The sequence below is a fragment of the Phascolarctos cinereus genome, unplaced genomic scaffold, assembly GCF_003287225.1.
Source record: "Phascolarctos cinereus isolate Bilbo 61053 unplaced genomic scaffold, phaCin_HiC Scaffold_7;HRSCAF=346, whole genome shotgun sequence".
Lineage (NCBI taxonomy): Eukaryota > Metazoa > Chordata > Mammalia > Diprotodontia > Phascolarctidae > Phascolarctos > Phascolarctos cinereus.
The window spans coordinates 86160814-86175140 of record NW_027556180.1 but is presented as its reverse complement, the minus strand read 5'-3'; the positions used below and the strand labels follow the sequence as shown (position 1 = coordinate 86175140).

Here is a 14327-nt window from a genome sequence, read left to right as displayed (position 1 = left end):
TGGTTCTATAAAGTAACCCAGCACACGGATGATACACTTAGAGAGGGCTTGTGGTTTTTGGGTTCTCATCTGCAGCTCCATGTGAATTCTCAACTGCTCATTAAGCAGCATTTATTAAAAGTCCCCCGTGTTCAGAGGACTGTTTTAGCAATGAGGGTGGGGTTGACAAAGCAACCGTAGGCATGGTTCCTGCTCTCGAAATGTTCCTAATCAGATGAGGGAAAGAAATGAAAAGTCAATACGATCGCCTGCATTAGAGGCAAGTCCTCTGATAACCGGTTCCAGCTCTAGAAAGACAGGTAATGATTATTTGGGGGTTACAAAAGTGATTGAAGTGATCCACGTCAGCTCATTTCTGGCAAGGTTTTGTTCAGGCAGTGAATTTCGAACTGTGGTTTCAAGGTGGGAATTTGTTTGATGAAGAAAAAAAAAGCCCCCACCTGTGCCATTTTGCTTCTCTTTCAGCCCCAAGGCTTTGCACAAGCTATTTCCTGTGCCTATCACACACTTCCTCCTCACTTCCACCCCTCAGGAATCTCTATTCTTCAAAACTCAGTTCAAATATTACCTCCTGTATCTCACTTTTTTTTTCCCATTCCCCATCTGCTGTTGATACCCTTCTCTTTGACCTAGTATTTGCTCAGTAAATATTTTGTGTCTTCATATATATGTCTTGTTTCTTTGATAGAATGTAAGCTCTTTGAGGGCAGAGATTATCTCAGTTTTGGTCTCTCTGTTTGCTTGGTCCCCCCATTCTTAGTGCCTACCACAGTACCTGGCATATAGTGTGAGCTTAGTAAATGCTCACTGATTGATTTATTTCCCACAAGGTCCTATGTGTAAAGAACTCTCCCTAAGCCTTGACTCCTCTTGTATTATAATGCCAGTCTGCTGAAAATTTAGTTTGCACTTAGTCCGTTGTGAAGGAAACAGATATAACAAATGACTTACTTTTAAACTGGTGTGTTGAATGGTTGGATGGAAAGGAGAAGTACCTTGGAAGAAATAGATCCTAAGAGGGTCTAGTTGTCACAGAAATTTTCAGCTTGTAAAAGGCCTATCCATTGAAGGGGCACATGGGCAAATACTATTTTTTTCCTCTGGCCCAATCCAGACCTTATGGCATCTGGCATTTAAAATTTAGCATTGAGTGCCATTAAAAGAAAGTTTTGGGTTCAATAAGATGCTACATTCTAGCTTGCCTCCACAAATTAAGTCTTTAACCATAATAGCTTATATTTTGTATAGTATTTTATAGTTACAAAAATGCTTTATATGCATTTATCATATAACTTCATATCAACCCTGTGAGGTAGTTGGTATCTCTCACCTCTGATGTTCAGGGTCTAAGGCCAGCTAATAATGCCTTTAGGGAAGGGGGATATCCTCTCAGACACTCAACATTTGGTGTGTCGTCATAGTCCTTTCTCCTAGGTACAGATGAATTGTTGGGTGGGGGGTGGGAAGAAATGAAACCTCATGGGCACCGAAAGAAGGATACCTACCACCTCAGAGATAAAGACGTAACTCCCTTGATGCCATTTCCAAAGGGAGGGGAATGAAGAGAATAAAAATGCGATGCAAGGGACGTATCTACAGACTTTATTTAGCTCTTCCCTCACTCCATCCTTGCGCACAACTCTCTCTAACCCATAGACTGTTTTGACTGGTCTCATATGAATATGCCAGAACCATTCCCTGAAGTATCCTGGATCCAGCTGCCCTGAATGGAAGTCCTGAGGCAATCTTCTGGCTTCATTTCAGTTATAAACACTCAACTCAGGATGGTGAAAACTCTTAGGGCAATCATCCATAGACCATGGGCAAATCACCTATATTCTCTACTGCCCATAATCCTATTGTACTTCTCTCTCCTACTGTGCTAATGGACATTATCTGCACTTGAGAGAGGAAGAAACTGATGATCGTGGGGATGAAATGATTTGTCCAAACTCACAAAATGAGTAGGGAGTCAAACCCGGAACTGGAACCGCTGGTCTTCCCATTCCAAGTTTGATGCTCATTACATCACAATATAAAGTTTTGGGAAAGCTACCTTAACACTAATAAGCATTTTCTAGAAAACTGGGAAAGGATTTCACATATGCTTCTTTGTGTAATAAACCCATTATTTTCTGATGCAGTCTTAGATATTTCAGCTTTGAAAGTGGTCATGTAATCTTCTCTTAGCCCATCTCGTGAATATATTAACTAAAGGATATTGATTGTTACTGATAATCAATAAACATTTGTTAAGTGTTTATTATGGGCCAGGCATGTGCCAAGCATTGGGAAACAAAGAAAATGAAAAAATAGTACCTGTCCTCAAGTAGCTTACATTCTAATAAAATAAATTTACCCCATTAGAATTATCTCAACAGATTTTTTTACATTTTATTAACAGAGACCCCTTCAGTCCTTCATTCTTTCATTCATTAACAAGCGCATAGAAAGTATTTACAATGTAAAATATTTTAGGAACCCTTACTGTGCTTTCTAGTTGGGGATACAAGATATAAACAAGTGAAAAGTTAAATAACAATGCAATATGCCCCTGTTAGAGATGTCACAAAATGTTGCAGGCTGCAGTTACACATTGAGTGGGATAGGCAAGTAAGTATGAATAAGGACAGGAGAGAATTCATTGCAGTCTGGATGAGTAGGAAAGGCTTAATGGAGTAGGTCAGATTAGAACTTTGAGAATGAGTAAGATTTGGATAAAATGGATAAAGGACTGCAGAATGGGGGGAAATAATATAACAAATGCTCAGAAGTAGGAATTTTGTGGCTTTTTCAAGGAGATAGTATATTCCACAAATACAATTAGTAAATATTTAAAAACGAATGAATGGAGTTGAAAGTTTGTATAGTTGAGTAGTGGGAAGTAAGGCTAGAAAGACCAGGTTAGGACCAAATATTAGAGGCCTTGAATGCTAAACTAAGGAGTTTAGACTTTGGGTAAAAATAAAGGCTTTTGAGTTGAGGATTAATGTGATGAAAGTCATATTTTGGAAAGATAATCCATGAGCTCAGACATCTCCTCATTTGTCACCTGGCTACATTATCTTGGGACTTCTCTTACTGACTGTCCACCCTGACTCTATGTCAAACTTCCCACCCCACTTTTCAGCTTCTTTTTGTCTTTCTGTCTTTTATTAGATGGCAAGTTCCTTGAGAGCAGGGATTGTCTTCCTTCCTTCCTTCCTTCCTTCCTTCCTTCCTTCCTTCCTTCCTTCCTTCCTTCCTTCCTTCCTTCCTTCCCCTTTCTTTCTTTCTTCTTTCTTTCTTTCTTCTTTCTTTCTTTCTTTCTTTCTTTCTTTCTTTCTTTCTTTCTTTCTTTCTTTCTTTCTTTCTTTCTTTCTTTCTTTCTTTCTTTCTTTCTTTCTGTATTCCCAGCACTTAGCACAGTGCCTGGCATATAGTAGGTGATTAATAAATATTTATTGCTTGATTGGCTGATCCTACACACCAGAGCAAAATTAGAAAGGGAGGGACAGAAGCAGAGACACCATTTGGGAGACTATAATAATAAACCAAGTGAGACATAGGGACCAGGAGAGTAATGGCAAAGGAAATGGAGATAAAGGGAGACATCTGAGAGACATGAAGAGTAGACTGACTTGAATAAGTAGACTGCTTTAGGAAATCTCAAAATCATCACTTCCTCCTCTCCTTAGCTACCTCTCCCATTCTGATCCTGCCCCCTTAAATATATCCTTAGCTGTTTTTTAAATCATTCTACAGATTCCCAGTGATTTCCTGTTCTCTTTCCCCTCACTATCATTCTTATGTTCTTGTTCTTCTATGTACTACTCTTCCTCCTATGAAACCCTTATTTTCCTATACAGCCTCTAACCTCAGTTATGCAGTCTGTGCCTTCTCACACAGGAGATACCAGAATAGAGATTGGGCATAAGATGGTAAATAATGAGTGAGGCTGAAGGGAGTTCCTCACTCTGTAAATATCTTCACCCACTGACAAGCTGCTGGAAGGGAAAAAATGGGGAGTTTCAGAAAAGTATCAGTAAGGAATCCAAACAGGAACGAATGTGGTGCCCTCAGAAGTCAGTTTCCTCACCCCTCCTTCCCAGCCTCCATCCCAGGTTGGAGAGCTTTGATTTTTTATTCACTTTAGGTTCCTCATTTGTCTCTGTTAACAGTATTTACATATTTACGATATTGTATGTGAATACTATAAATATCTTTATTTATAACCATCTTTGACCTAGCTAAATATGATTTCAAGGTGACCAAAAAAGTTTGAGATGTCCTGGAGGAAAAATCATTACTCCACTGCCACTTCAAATACCTCACTAGAGGCTGGATGCATTCCAACTTTTCCTTGAATAATTAATTTCTTCAACCTCTATTCATAGAGCTAGGTTTGATTATATAAGCAGGGTTAGCAGCTGAAAATTTCTTTTACATAAAGGGGAATAGACAATTCATTGATGGAGGGGATGGGGCACAAAATGGCGACGAGGCTATGCAGTTCATTGGCTATACAGTGTCTAGTGGTGGGTGTTTTTGACTTCAGGAGCAGAAAATAAATTTTATGCTTAGATTCTTTTCCTCTCATGGTAAGGAGAAAAAGAGAGATTTCAGAGGAATTGCTCAGTTTGGGGCAAAGTAGGGGGAAGGAACATCTTTCCCCCACTTGGAGGCAAAGGAAAAGGATAACACCCAACAGATATTGTGGAGAAAGAAATGACAAGCGTTGGCAACAGATTAAATATGTGAGATAAGGGATAGTAAAGGATCAAAGACATCACTGATGGTGTAAATCTGAGTGACTAAGAGGATAGTGGTGCCCTTGATAGTAATAGGAAAGGTCAGAAGAGAGGTGAATTGGACAGGGAGGAGGTAATGTCTGTTTTGGACATGTGGGTTTTGTGAAGCTTATGGGACATCTCGTTTGAAATGTCTAATAGAAAGCCAGTGTTGTGGGGCTGGAATTTAAGAGAGACTAGGGTCAGATATATCAACCTGGGAAGCATCTGTTTAGAAATGATAATTGAACTCGTCAGCACTGATGAGGTCACACAGTAAAAGAAGATGGAGAGAAAAGAGAAGAGGGACTAGAACAGAGCCAGACGTGTGTGAAAGAGATGACTGTATGTTATTTGTCTCTGTCTTTTTTAATACCAATCCTTTACCTCCCTCTCCCCCTATTCCTCAATAGACTTATCATGAGTCATTGCCTATCTTCTTGGTTTGAGCAGCTTGTGTCTTATTTAATGAGTGAAGCTAAGATAACTGGTCTCTAGATCCTGAGGATGGTTATAGATGAAGAAATGTAGACTGTGGAGCACAGAGGGAAGGAAATTTTAAGTATAAAAACATTGATATATACTTCAGAATCTGGGAATTTCTCATGTGGGGCTTAGACTTTTCTGCTGGATGTGATAGGTCTCTTAGCCAACATCGTGAAGGGAATAAAACTGGAAAATATTCCAAGAATAATTTTGTCCCTAAGGACTTTCATTGTTCATGGCTAGGGTAGCTGCTTTTTTTAAAGAGTTATTTAAAAAAAAATGCTTCTGATTTGACCTTGAAGAGCATGGTAGAAATAGCCCTATATCTAAAGACCAGCTACAGCTAAAAACTGGAAGCAGAGAGACTCCAAAATGCTTTGTCCATGGAGCCATGTGTATTGGTAGCAGGTGGAGACTACTTGTCCAAGGGAACAGAATGTGGCAGCGATAGTGTGTTCAGCAGCTTATGTGCAGAGTAGCATGCAGGACGAACTACATATACAGAGTCCAGGTGATCAGTAACCACTAGGGGCTACTTATTCAACAGGGTAGCATCCAATGGCAGAACTGTGTCCAGTAGAATGAAGTCCAGTGAAGACCAATGGGGATTAGTCCTGGTGGAAAGTAGCATGATGACATCACTACAAGACATCAGTAGCTGTCTAGCATCAGAGGTCAGAATTGCCCTTCCAAATTAGTGCCTTATGTGTATATCCTGGTCACATATATTCTCTTAGCGTGTATCTCTCCATGTAAGTTCCCTATGGGTATCCATTCTTCCTATTGATGGCACATATATTTGCGGGAAAGTGGGCCCTACTTAAGGGAAAGTATTTTATGGCTACTTTTCTTATCATGCCATTTTATGAAATGCCTTTGTTTAGAACTAATTATGCCCTCCGGCTGACTAAAGGTGGACCTATAGGTAGTTTTAAATGACTGTGGATCCACAAAATATCTATGTAAGTATCTTTGAGGGACTCACACTACTAGTTGAGGGTATTGTCCCTAGGCTGTAAATAGGTTTTTTTTTTTTTTGTAATTGTATACTAACTTTTTGTTGTATTATTTTGCTTTGTAAATATTAAAACTTGTACACGTGGAACTACTTTTTTCCTCAACTGCATTGTAAGTTCCTTTGTATTGGAAACTTTTCAGAACTCATTCCAGGAGTCTGTGTGAATGAGTATAACAGGTGTCATTTCTGAGATGAAATTGAAAAAACAACAGTACTATAAAGAAGACAGAAGTGGAAAGAAAGAAGAATATCTTCTGGGGCAGGGTTGAAAACCATCCTACCAGGGGGTTGTTTGCAATTGTTAGTATTTTCTTTTTACTGCTTCCCCCGACGTGGGATTTTCATATAGTCATGTTCTAGCAGTGTGGTAAGACCTTTGCCCCTCTGTGAATCAAGCAAACAAACATTGATTAAATGTTTAATAGGTACCAGGCACTGTGCTGGGAATAAAAAAAAAGAAAAGAAAAGAAAATAGTCCCTGCCCTCAAGGAGCTTATAGTCTAGCTAAAGACAATGTGTGCATATAGAGTCATAAATAAAATAGATAGTAGGTGATTTGGGGAAAAGAACTTGCCAGCTATGGTGAGGATCAAGCAAGTCCTCATAAAGAGGAGTTTATGTTAAGTCCTGGAGGTAATAGGGAGACATTGGAGTTTATTTGAGTAGGAGAGTAACAAGTTCTTTATGAATATCACTGTTGCAGTTGTGTGAAGGGGGAGAAGAGAGACTTGAAGCAGGGACTAAGTGGGAGGCTGCTCTTCAGAAAAGTATTTTTAAATATATAAAATAAAATACATAGGATTACAAAGGGAAGTGAGAGAAGGGAAGGATACAAGGATTTCTCTACATCAGGACTACTTCTTTCACCTTACAAAAATTTGGGGGGAGAAGGGGAAGGGATAAAAGAGCAATGCCATACTATGTGATTTTCGTTGGACTCTGCATTTCTTAGGGGTGGACGAGGAGGGGGAGGGACACATGACTTCCTTTCTCCCCACAAATAATTGCCTGTTGGTGCAACATTCCCTTCAAGAAACCTTCCCTTAGGTAAACATTCTACTCTATGGCACACATGTTTCATTCCTTGCTGTGATCCCTCTTGCCCTCTAGTTATGCCAGGACGAGAGGATTCTTCAAAAAAAAAAAAAGGAAGGAAATCTGGAGGTGAAGATTTTAGTACTTAACCTGAGATCCATAAGCCCTATCTGTGATAGATTTTAGGGGACCTGTGAACCTGAATGGGAAAAATCACATCTTTATTTCAAGATAATTAGCTTTCTTCATAATCCTATGTATTTTGTTTTATGTGCTGAAAAAGATTATTCCGATAAGGGCTCCCTAGGCTTTCCCAGACTTCCAGAGAGGGGTTCATGACACAAAAAGGGTTAAGAACTCCTGTTCTAGAGGTTGGAGGATTCAAGTAATTCCCAGCTTTGCCACTGCCTTAGTTGGTAAATTCAGAATTGTCACTTTACCCTCTCAGTGCTTTCATTTCTGTGACAGGGATGATTGTGTTCCCAAAGGATGAAATTTGCAAAGCTCTTTGAATACTAGGATGAAATTGATTGGGTAGATGGAAGCACATTATTATTTGAGCCTAATGCAACCAATGCAGCCTCTAAGAAAAGCAAACTTTTATTGATTTACCCTGCACAAAATAATGATACAGTCCTTTGCTATTATAAGCACTATTTCCCAGAAAAAGAGACTTTCTCAGACAGCTAAAAGAGACGGTGAAAAATATCAAATTGAACCTATTTTGAGAAATTTTCAAAGTATTTTTTAGTTTTATTATCAATGGATTGATTTTATTTTTTAATTTCTTTAGCCTCCCTCCTGAAGGGTTTGAAGCATGCCAATATTGTGCTCCTGCACGACATTATCCACACCAAAGAGACCCTGACTTTTGTTTTTGAATACATGGTGAGTTGCTCTAGCATTTTACAAAGCACCAGGAAAAAGCCTGGTGCTTGTATAATGAATCTGTTAATATTTTATGGCATTATAAAACTTTTATTACAATGTGGAAGGTATTATGGAAAATTTCATTACTGTGATTAGCGGTGCCTTATTGCTTTTATTCACATTCTCCTTTTATTTCTTACCTTCTACTTCTTCAGCCCCCTTTCCCCTTTCTGACAATAAGTACATAAGTCTCATTTGTTAGGGAAAACTTGAGATGCTTTAACATGATTATCTCTTTTTACCACTTCACTGCCTTAATAAGAACATGGTGGAAGCTCTCTACCTTCCTACTCTACTCCACCTCCACTGGCGTACATCTGAATGATATAGGTTTCTCACAACTAACTAAAGGAAAAGGAGGGGATTGGATGAGGGAACAGCTAAATAAGCATTAAAAAAATACAATTGAGGGGGCAGAGCCAAATGGCAGAGAGAAGCCAGGAAGTTGCCTGAGTTCTCCCCAGTTTCCTTCAGAAATAACATTAAATCAAGCCTCTACACAGATTCTGGAGCAACAGAACCCACAAAAAGATGGAATGAAACAATTTTCAAGCTTAAGATAACTTTAAAAGACTGCAGAAAAGACTGTCTCGCTTAGGTAAAAGGAGAGTGCAGCCCAGCTCAGATTGTATCTAGGCAAGCCAATAGGAAGCTTTTAGCTACAACACAGATCGGCAACTGAGGCCTCTAGGTCCTGGCTCAGCAGGCTAGTAGCACAGCAGGCCAGCTGTGAGGCCTCCAGCCCCAGCACAGAAGGCAAACTGCCAGCCCTGGAACCCTGGCATAATAGATGTGACTAGGCTGGGTCATCCCAGTGCAATCCTGGAGGCCCCTGCACAGAAAGCCAGTGACTAGGCCCCTGGCCCCAAACAAAAGATGCTTGGGACAGTGCCCCCTATGACCCAGGAGTAGAGCTAAACTTTAGAAGTCATGAAATAGGCTTAAAGTGAGCAAAAAACGGAAAAGAACCCTGACCATAAGAAGCTATTATGGTGACAGGGAAGATCAAAACACAAACTCAGAAGAGGACAATGTCAAAATAGTTACATGCAAAGCCTCAAAGGGGAATATGAATTGGTCTCAAACCCAAAGAGCCTTCTTTGAAGATCTCAAAAAAATTTTTTAAAAATCAGATAAGAGAGAAGAAAAATTGGGAAAAGAAATGAGAGTTATGCAAGAGAGCATCAATGGCTTGGAAAAGGAAGGGCAAAATTGATTGAAGAAAACAATTCCTGAAAAAATACAGTTGGCCAAATGGAAAAACAAAATCTACTGAAGGAAACAACTCCTTAAGAAATAGAATTGGCCAAATAGAAAAAGAGGTACAAAAGTTAACTAAAGAAAATAATTCTTAAAAAACCAGAGTTGGGCAAGTGGAAGCTAATGACTATGAGACATCAAGAATCATTCAAACAAAATCAAAAGAATGAAAAATAGAAGAAAATGTAAAATACCTCATTGGAAAAACAACTGACCTGGAAAACAACAAATCCAGGTGAGGTAATTTGCAAATTATTGGACTACCTGAAAGCCATGACAAAAAAAAAAAAAGATCCTGGACAGCATCTTTCAAGAAATTATCAAGAAAATCTGCCCTGATATCCTAGAACCAGAGGGTAAAATAGTCACCAAAAGAATCCATTGATCACCTCCTGAAAGAGATTCCAAAATGACAGCTCCAGGGAATATTGTAGCCAAATTCCAGAATTATCAAGTCAAGGAGAAAATACTGCAAGCAGCCAGAAAGAGACAATTCAAATATCAAGGTGCCACAGTCAGGATTATACAGGATTTAGCAGCTTCTACATTAAAGGATTGGAGGGCTTGCAATATGATATTCCCGAAGGCAAAGGAGCTTGGATTACAACCAAGAATCAATTACCCAGCAAAATTGAGCATAATCTTTCAGGGGAAAAGATAGACCTTTGGGGCAGGTAGGTGGTGCAGTGGATAGAGCACTGGCCGTGAGGTCAGGAGGACCTGAGTTCATATCTGGCCTCAAACCAAACACTTGACACTTACTAGCTGTGTGACCCTGGGTGAGTCACTTAACCCCAATTGCCTAACCAAAAAAAAAAAAAAAAAGAAAAGAAAAGGAAAGGAAAGGAAAGGAAAAAAAAAAAGAAAAGATAGACCTTCAATGAAATAGGGGAATTTTAAACTTTCCTGATGAAAAGACCAGAGATGAACAGAAAATTCAATCTTCAAGTACAAGACTCAAGAGAAGCATAAAAAGGTAAACATGAAAGAAAAAAAACATTAATCAATAAGGTTAAATTGTTTGCGTCCCTACACAGGAAGATGATACTTGTAGCTCTTGAGAATTATATCTGTGTTAGGGCATTTAGAAAAAAATATACATAGACAGAATGTGTGGGTATAAGTTGACTTTGATGTGATGATATAGAAAAAAAGTAAGGGGTGAAAAAAGGATTATACTGGGAAAAGAGGAAAGGGGGAGGCAGAATAGGGTAGATTAATCACATGAAGAGGCTCAAAAGACCTATTTCAATAGAGGGAAACAAAGGAGGGGGTGAGCATTGTTTGAATCTTACCCTCAACAGAATTTGGCTTAAAGAGGGAATAACATACATACTCAGTTGGGTATAGAAATTTATCTCACCCTGTAGGGAAGTAAAAGGGGAAAGGGGAAAAAAGAAAGAAAAAGGAGGAGAGGCACTGATAAAAGGGAGGACAGATTGAGGGAGATGGTGGTCAGAAGCAAAACGCTGGTGAGGAGGAACTAGGTGAAAAGAAAAAGAAAAGTATAAATGGGGAGAAAATAGGATGGAGGGAAATACATAGTAATCATAACAGTGAATGTGAATGGGATGAACTCTTCCATAAAACAGAAGTAGATAGCAGAGCAGAATAAAAACCAGAATCCTACAATATGTTGTTTACAAGAAACACATTTGAAGCAGAGAGATACACACAGAGTAAAGGTAAAAGGCTAGAGCAGAATATATTATGCTTCAGCTGGAATAAAAAAAAAAGCAAGGGTAGCAATTCCAATCTCAGACAAAGTAAAAACAAAAATAGATCTTATCAAAAGAGATAAGGAAGGAAACCACATCCTGCTAAAAGGCACCATAGACAATGAGGTAATATCATTACTAAATATACATGCACCAAATGGTACAGCATCCAGATTCTTAGAGGAGAAGTTAAGTGAGTTACAGAAAGAAATAGACAGCAAAACTTTACTATTGGGGGACCTCAACCTCCCCCCCTCAGAACTAGATAAATATAACAACAAAATTTAAAAAAGAAGTTAAGGAGGTGAATAGAATTTTTTGAAAGTTAGATATGATAGACTTCTGGAGAAAATTGAATGGAGATAGAAAGGAATATACCTTTTCTCATGGTACATGGCACCTACACAAAAATTGTCCATGTATTAGGGCATAAAAACCTCACAATCAAATGCAGAAAGGCAGAAATATTAAATGCATCTTTTTCAGATCATGACTCAATAAAAATTACATGTAATAAAAAGCCACGTAAAGATAGACCAAAAATTAATTGGAAACTAAATAACCTAATCCTGAAGAATGAGTGGGTCAAACAACAAATCATAGAAACAATCAATAATCTTATCAAAGAGAATTACAACAATGAGACAGCATACCAAAATTTATAGGATGCAGCTAAAGCAGTTTTTAGGGGAAATTTTATATCTCTAAAATGTATGCATGAATAAAATAGAGAAAGAAGAGATCAATGAATTGGACATGCAACTAAAAATGCTAGAAAAAGAACAAATTTAAAATCTCCAATTAAATACTAAATTGGAAATTCTGAATACCAAAAGAGAATTTAATAAAATTGAAAATAAGAAAACTATTGAACTAATAAATAAAACTAAGAGCTGGTTTTGTGAAGAAAAAAAAAACAAGAAAACCAAATTACCAGTATCAAAAGTGAAAAGGGTGAATTCACCACCAATGAAGATGAAATTAAAGCAATAATTAGGAGCTATTTTATCCAACTGTATGCCAATAAATATATGATCTAAGCAAAATGGATGAATACTTACAAAAATATAAATTGCCCAGATTAACAGAAGAGGAAATAAAATACTTAAATAATCCTATTTTAGAAAAAGAAATTGAACAAGCCATCAATGAACTCCCTAAGAAAAAATCTCCAAGGCCAGATGGATTTACATGTGAATTCTACCAAAATTTAAAGAACAATTAATTCCAATACCATATAAACTATTTGGAAAAATAGGTGCAGTAGTCCTACCAAATTCCTTTTATGACACAAATGTGGTGCTGATACCTAAACCAGGAAGAGCCAAAACAGAGAAAGAAAAGTATAGACCAATTTCCCTAATGAATATTGACGCAAAAATGTAAAATAAAATATTAGCAAAGAGATTACAGCAATTTATCATGAGGATAATACACTATGACCAGATGGGATTTATACCAGGAATTTAGGGCTAGTTTAACATTAGGAAAACTATCAGCATAATTGACCATATCAATAACAAAACTAACAGAAATTATATTATTATCTCAATAGATGCATAAAAAGTTTTTGACAAAATACAGCACCCCTTTGCATTAAAAAGACTAGAGAGCATAGGAATAAATGGAGTTTTCCTTAAAATGATAAGGAGTATCTATCTAAAACCATCAGCAAGTATTATATGTAATGGCCATAAGCTAGAACCTTTCCCAATAAGATCGGGGTGAAACAAGGATGCCCATTATCTCCACTGTAATTCAGTATTGTACTAGAAATGCTAGCTTTAGCAATAAGAGAAGAAAAAGAAACTGAAGGAATTAGGATAGGCAATGAGGAAACAAAACTATCACTCTTTGCAGATGATATGATGGTATTCTCAGAGAATTCTAGAGAATCAACTAAAAAACTACTTGAAACAATTAACAACTTTAACAGAGTTGCAAGATATAAAATAAATCGATGTAAATCATTAGCATTTCTGTTTATTATCAACAAAGACCAGAAGCAAGAGCTAGAGAAATTCCATTTAAAAATTGTAGACAATATAAAATGCTTGGCATTTTGCCAGGAACTATATGAACACAACTACAGAACACTTTTCACACAAAGAAAGTGAGATCTAAGCAGCTGGAAAAACATCAGTTGCTCACGAATAGGCCAAATTAATATAATAAAAATGACAATTCTATCTAAATTAATTTATTCAGTGCCATACCAATCAAACTACCATAAAATTATTTTTTAGAGCTAGAAAAAATAACAAAATTCATCTAGAAGAACAAAAGGTCAAGAATATCAAGGGAATTAATAAAAAAATGCAAAGGAAGGTGGCGTAGCTATATCAGATATAAAACTGTATTATAAAATGGCAATCATCAAAGCTATTTGGTATTGGCTAAGAAATAGAGTGGTGGATCAGTGGAATTAATTAAGCACACTAGACACAGTAGTAAATTACTATAGTAATTTACTGTTTGATTAAACCCAAAGACTACAGCTTATGGGATAAGAACTCACTATTTGACAAAAACTTCTGGGAAAACTAGAAAATAGTATGGCAGAAACTAGACATAGAACATCTCTCACCATATACCAAGACAAGGTCAAAATGGTGATGTGATTTAGACATAAAGGGTGATACTTAAGCAAATTAGGAGGGCAAGGAACAGTTTACCTGTCAGATTTATGGAAAAGGGAAGAATTTATGACCAAACAAGAAATAGAGAACATTAAAAATGCAAAATGAATAATTTTGATTACATTAAATTAAGAAGGTTTTGAATAAACAAAACAATACAGCCAAAATTAGAAGGAAAGCAGAAAGCCAGGAAACAATTTTTACAGACAACGTTTCTGATAAAGGCCTCATTTCTTAAATATATAGAAGACTGAGTCAAAAATTTATAAGAATACAAATCATTCTCAAACTGATGGAAAATGGTCAAAGGATATGAACAGGCAGTTTTCAGATGAAGAAACTAAAGCTATCTATAGTCATATGAAAAAATGCTCTAAATCACTATTAATTAGAGAAATGCAAATTAAAACAACTCTGAGGTACCACCTCATATCTATCAGATTGGCTAATATGCCAGAAAAGGAAAATGATA

General features: G+C 37.3%; 1 protein-coding gene across 1 annotated transcript in view; it reads left to right on the top strand.

The window, feature by feature from the left end:
* CDK15 (cyclin dependent kinase 15) overlaps positions 1–14327 on the top strand; it is a 112752-nt gene that overhangs the window by 23035 nt on the left and 75390 nt on the right. The window contains exon 6 of the mRNA XM_020970624.2: positions 8102–8196. Coding sequence (XP_020826283.1) covers positions 8102–8196 — 95 coding nt within the window. The remainder of the gene's footprint in view (positions 1–8101; positions 8197–14327) is intronic.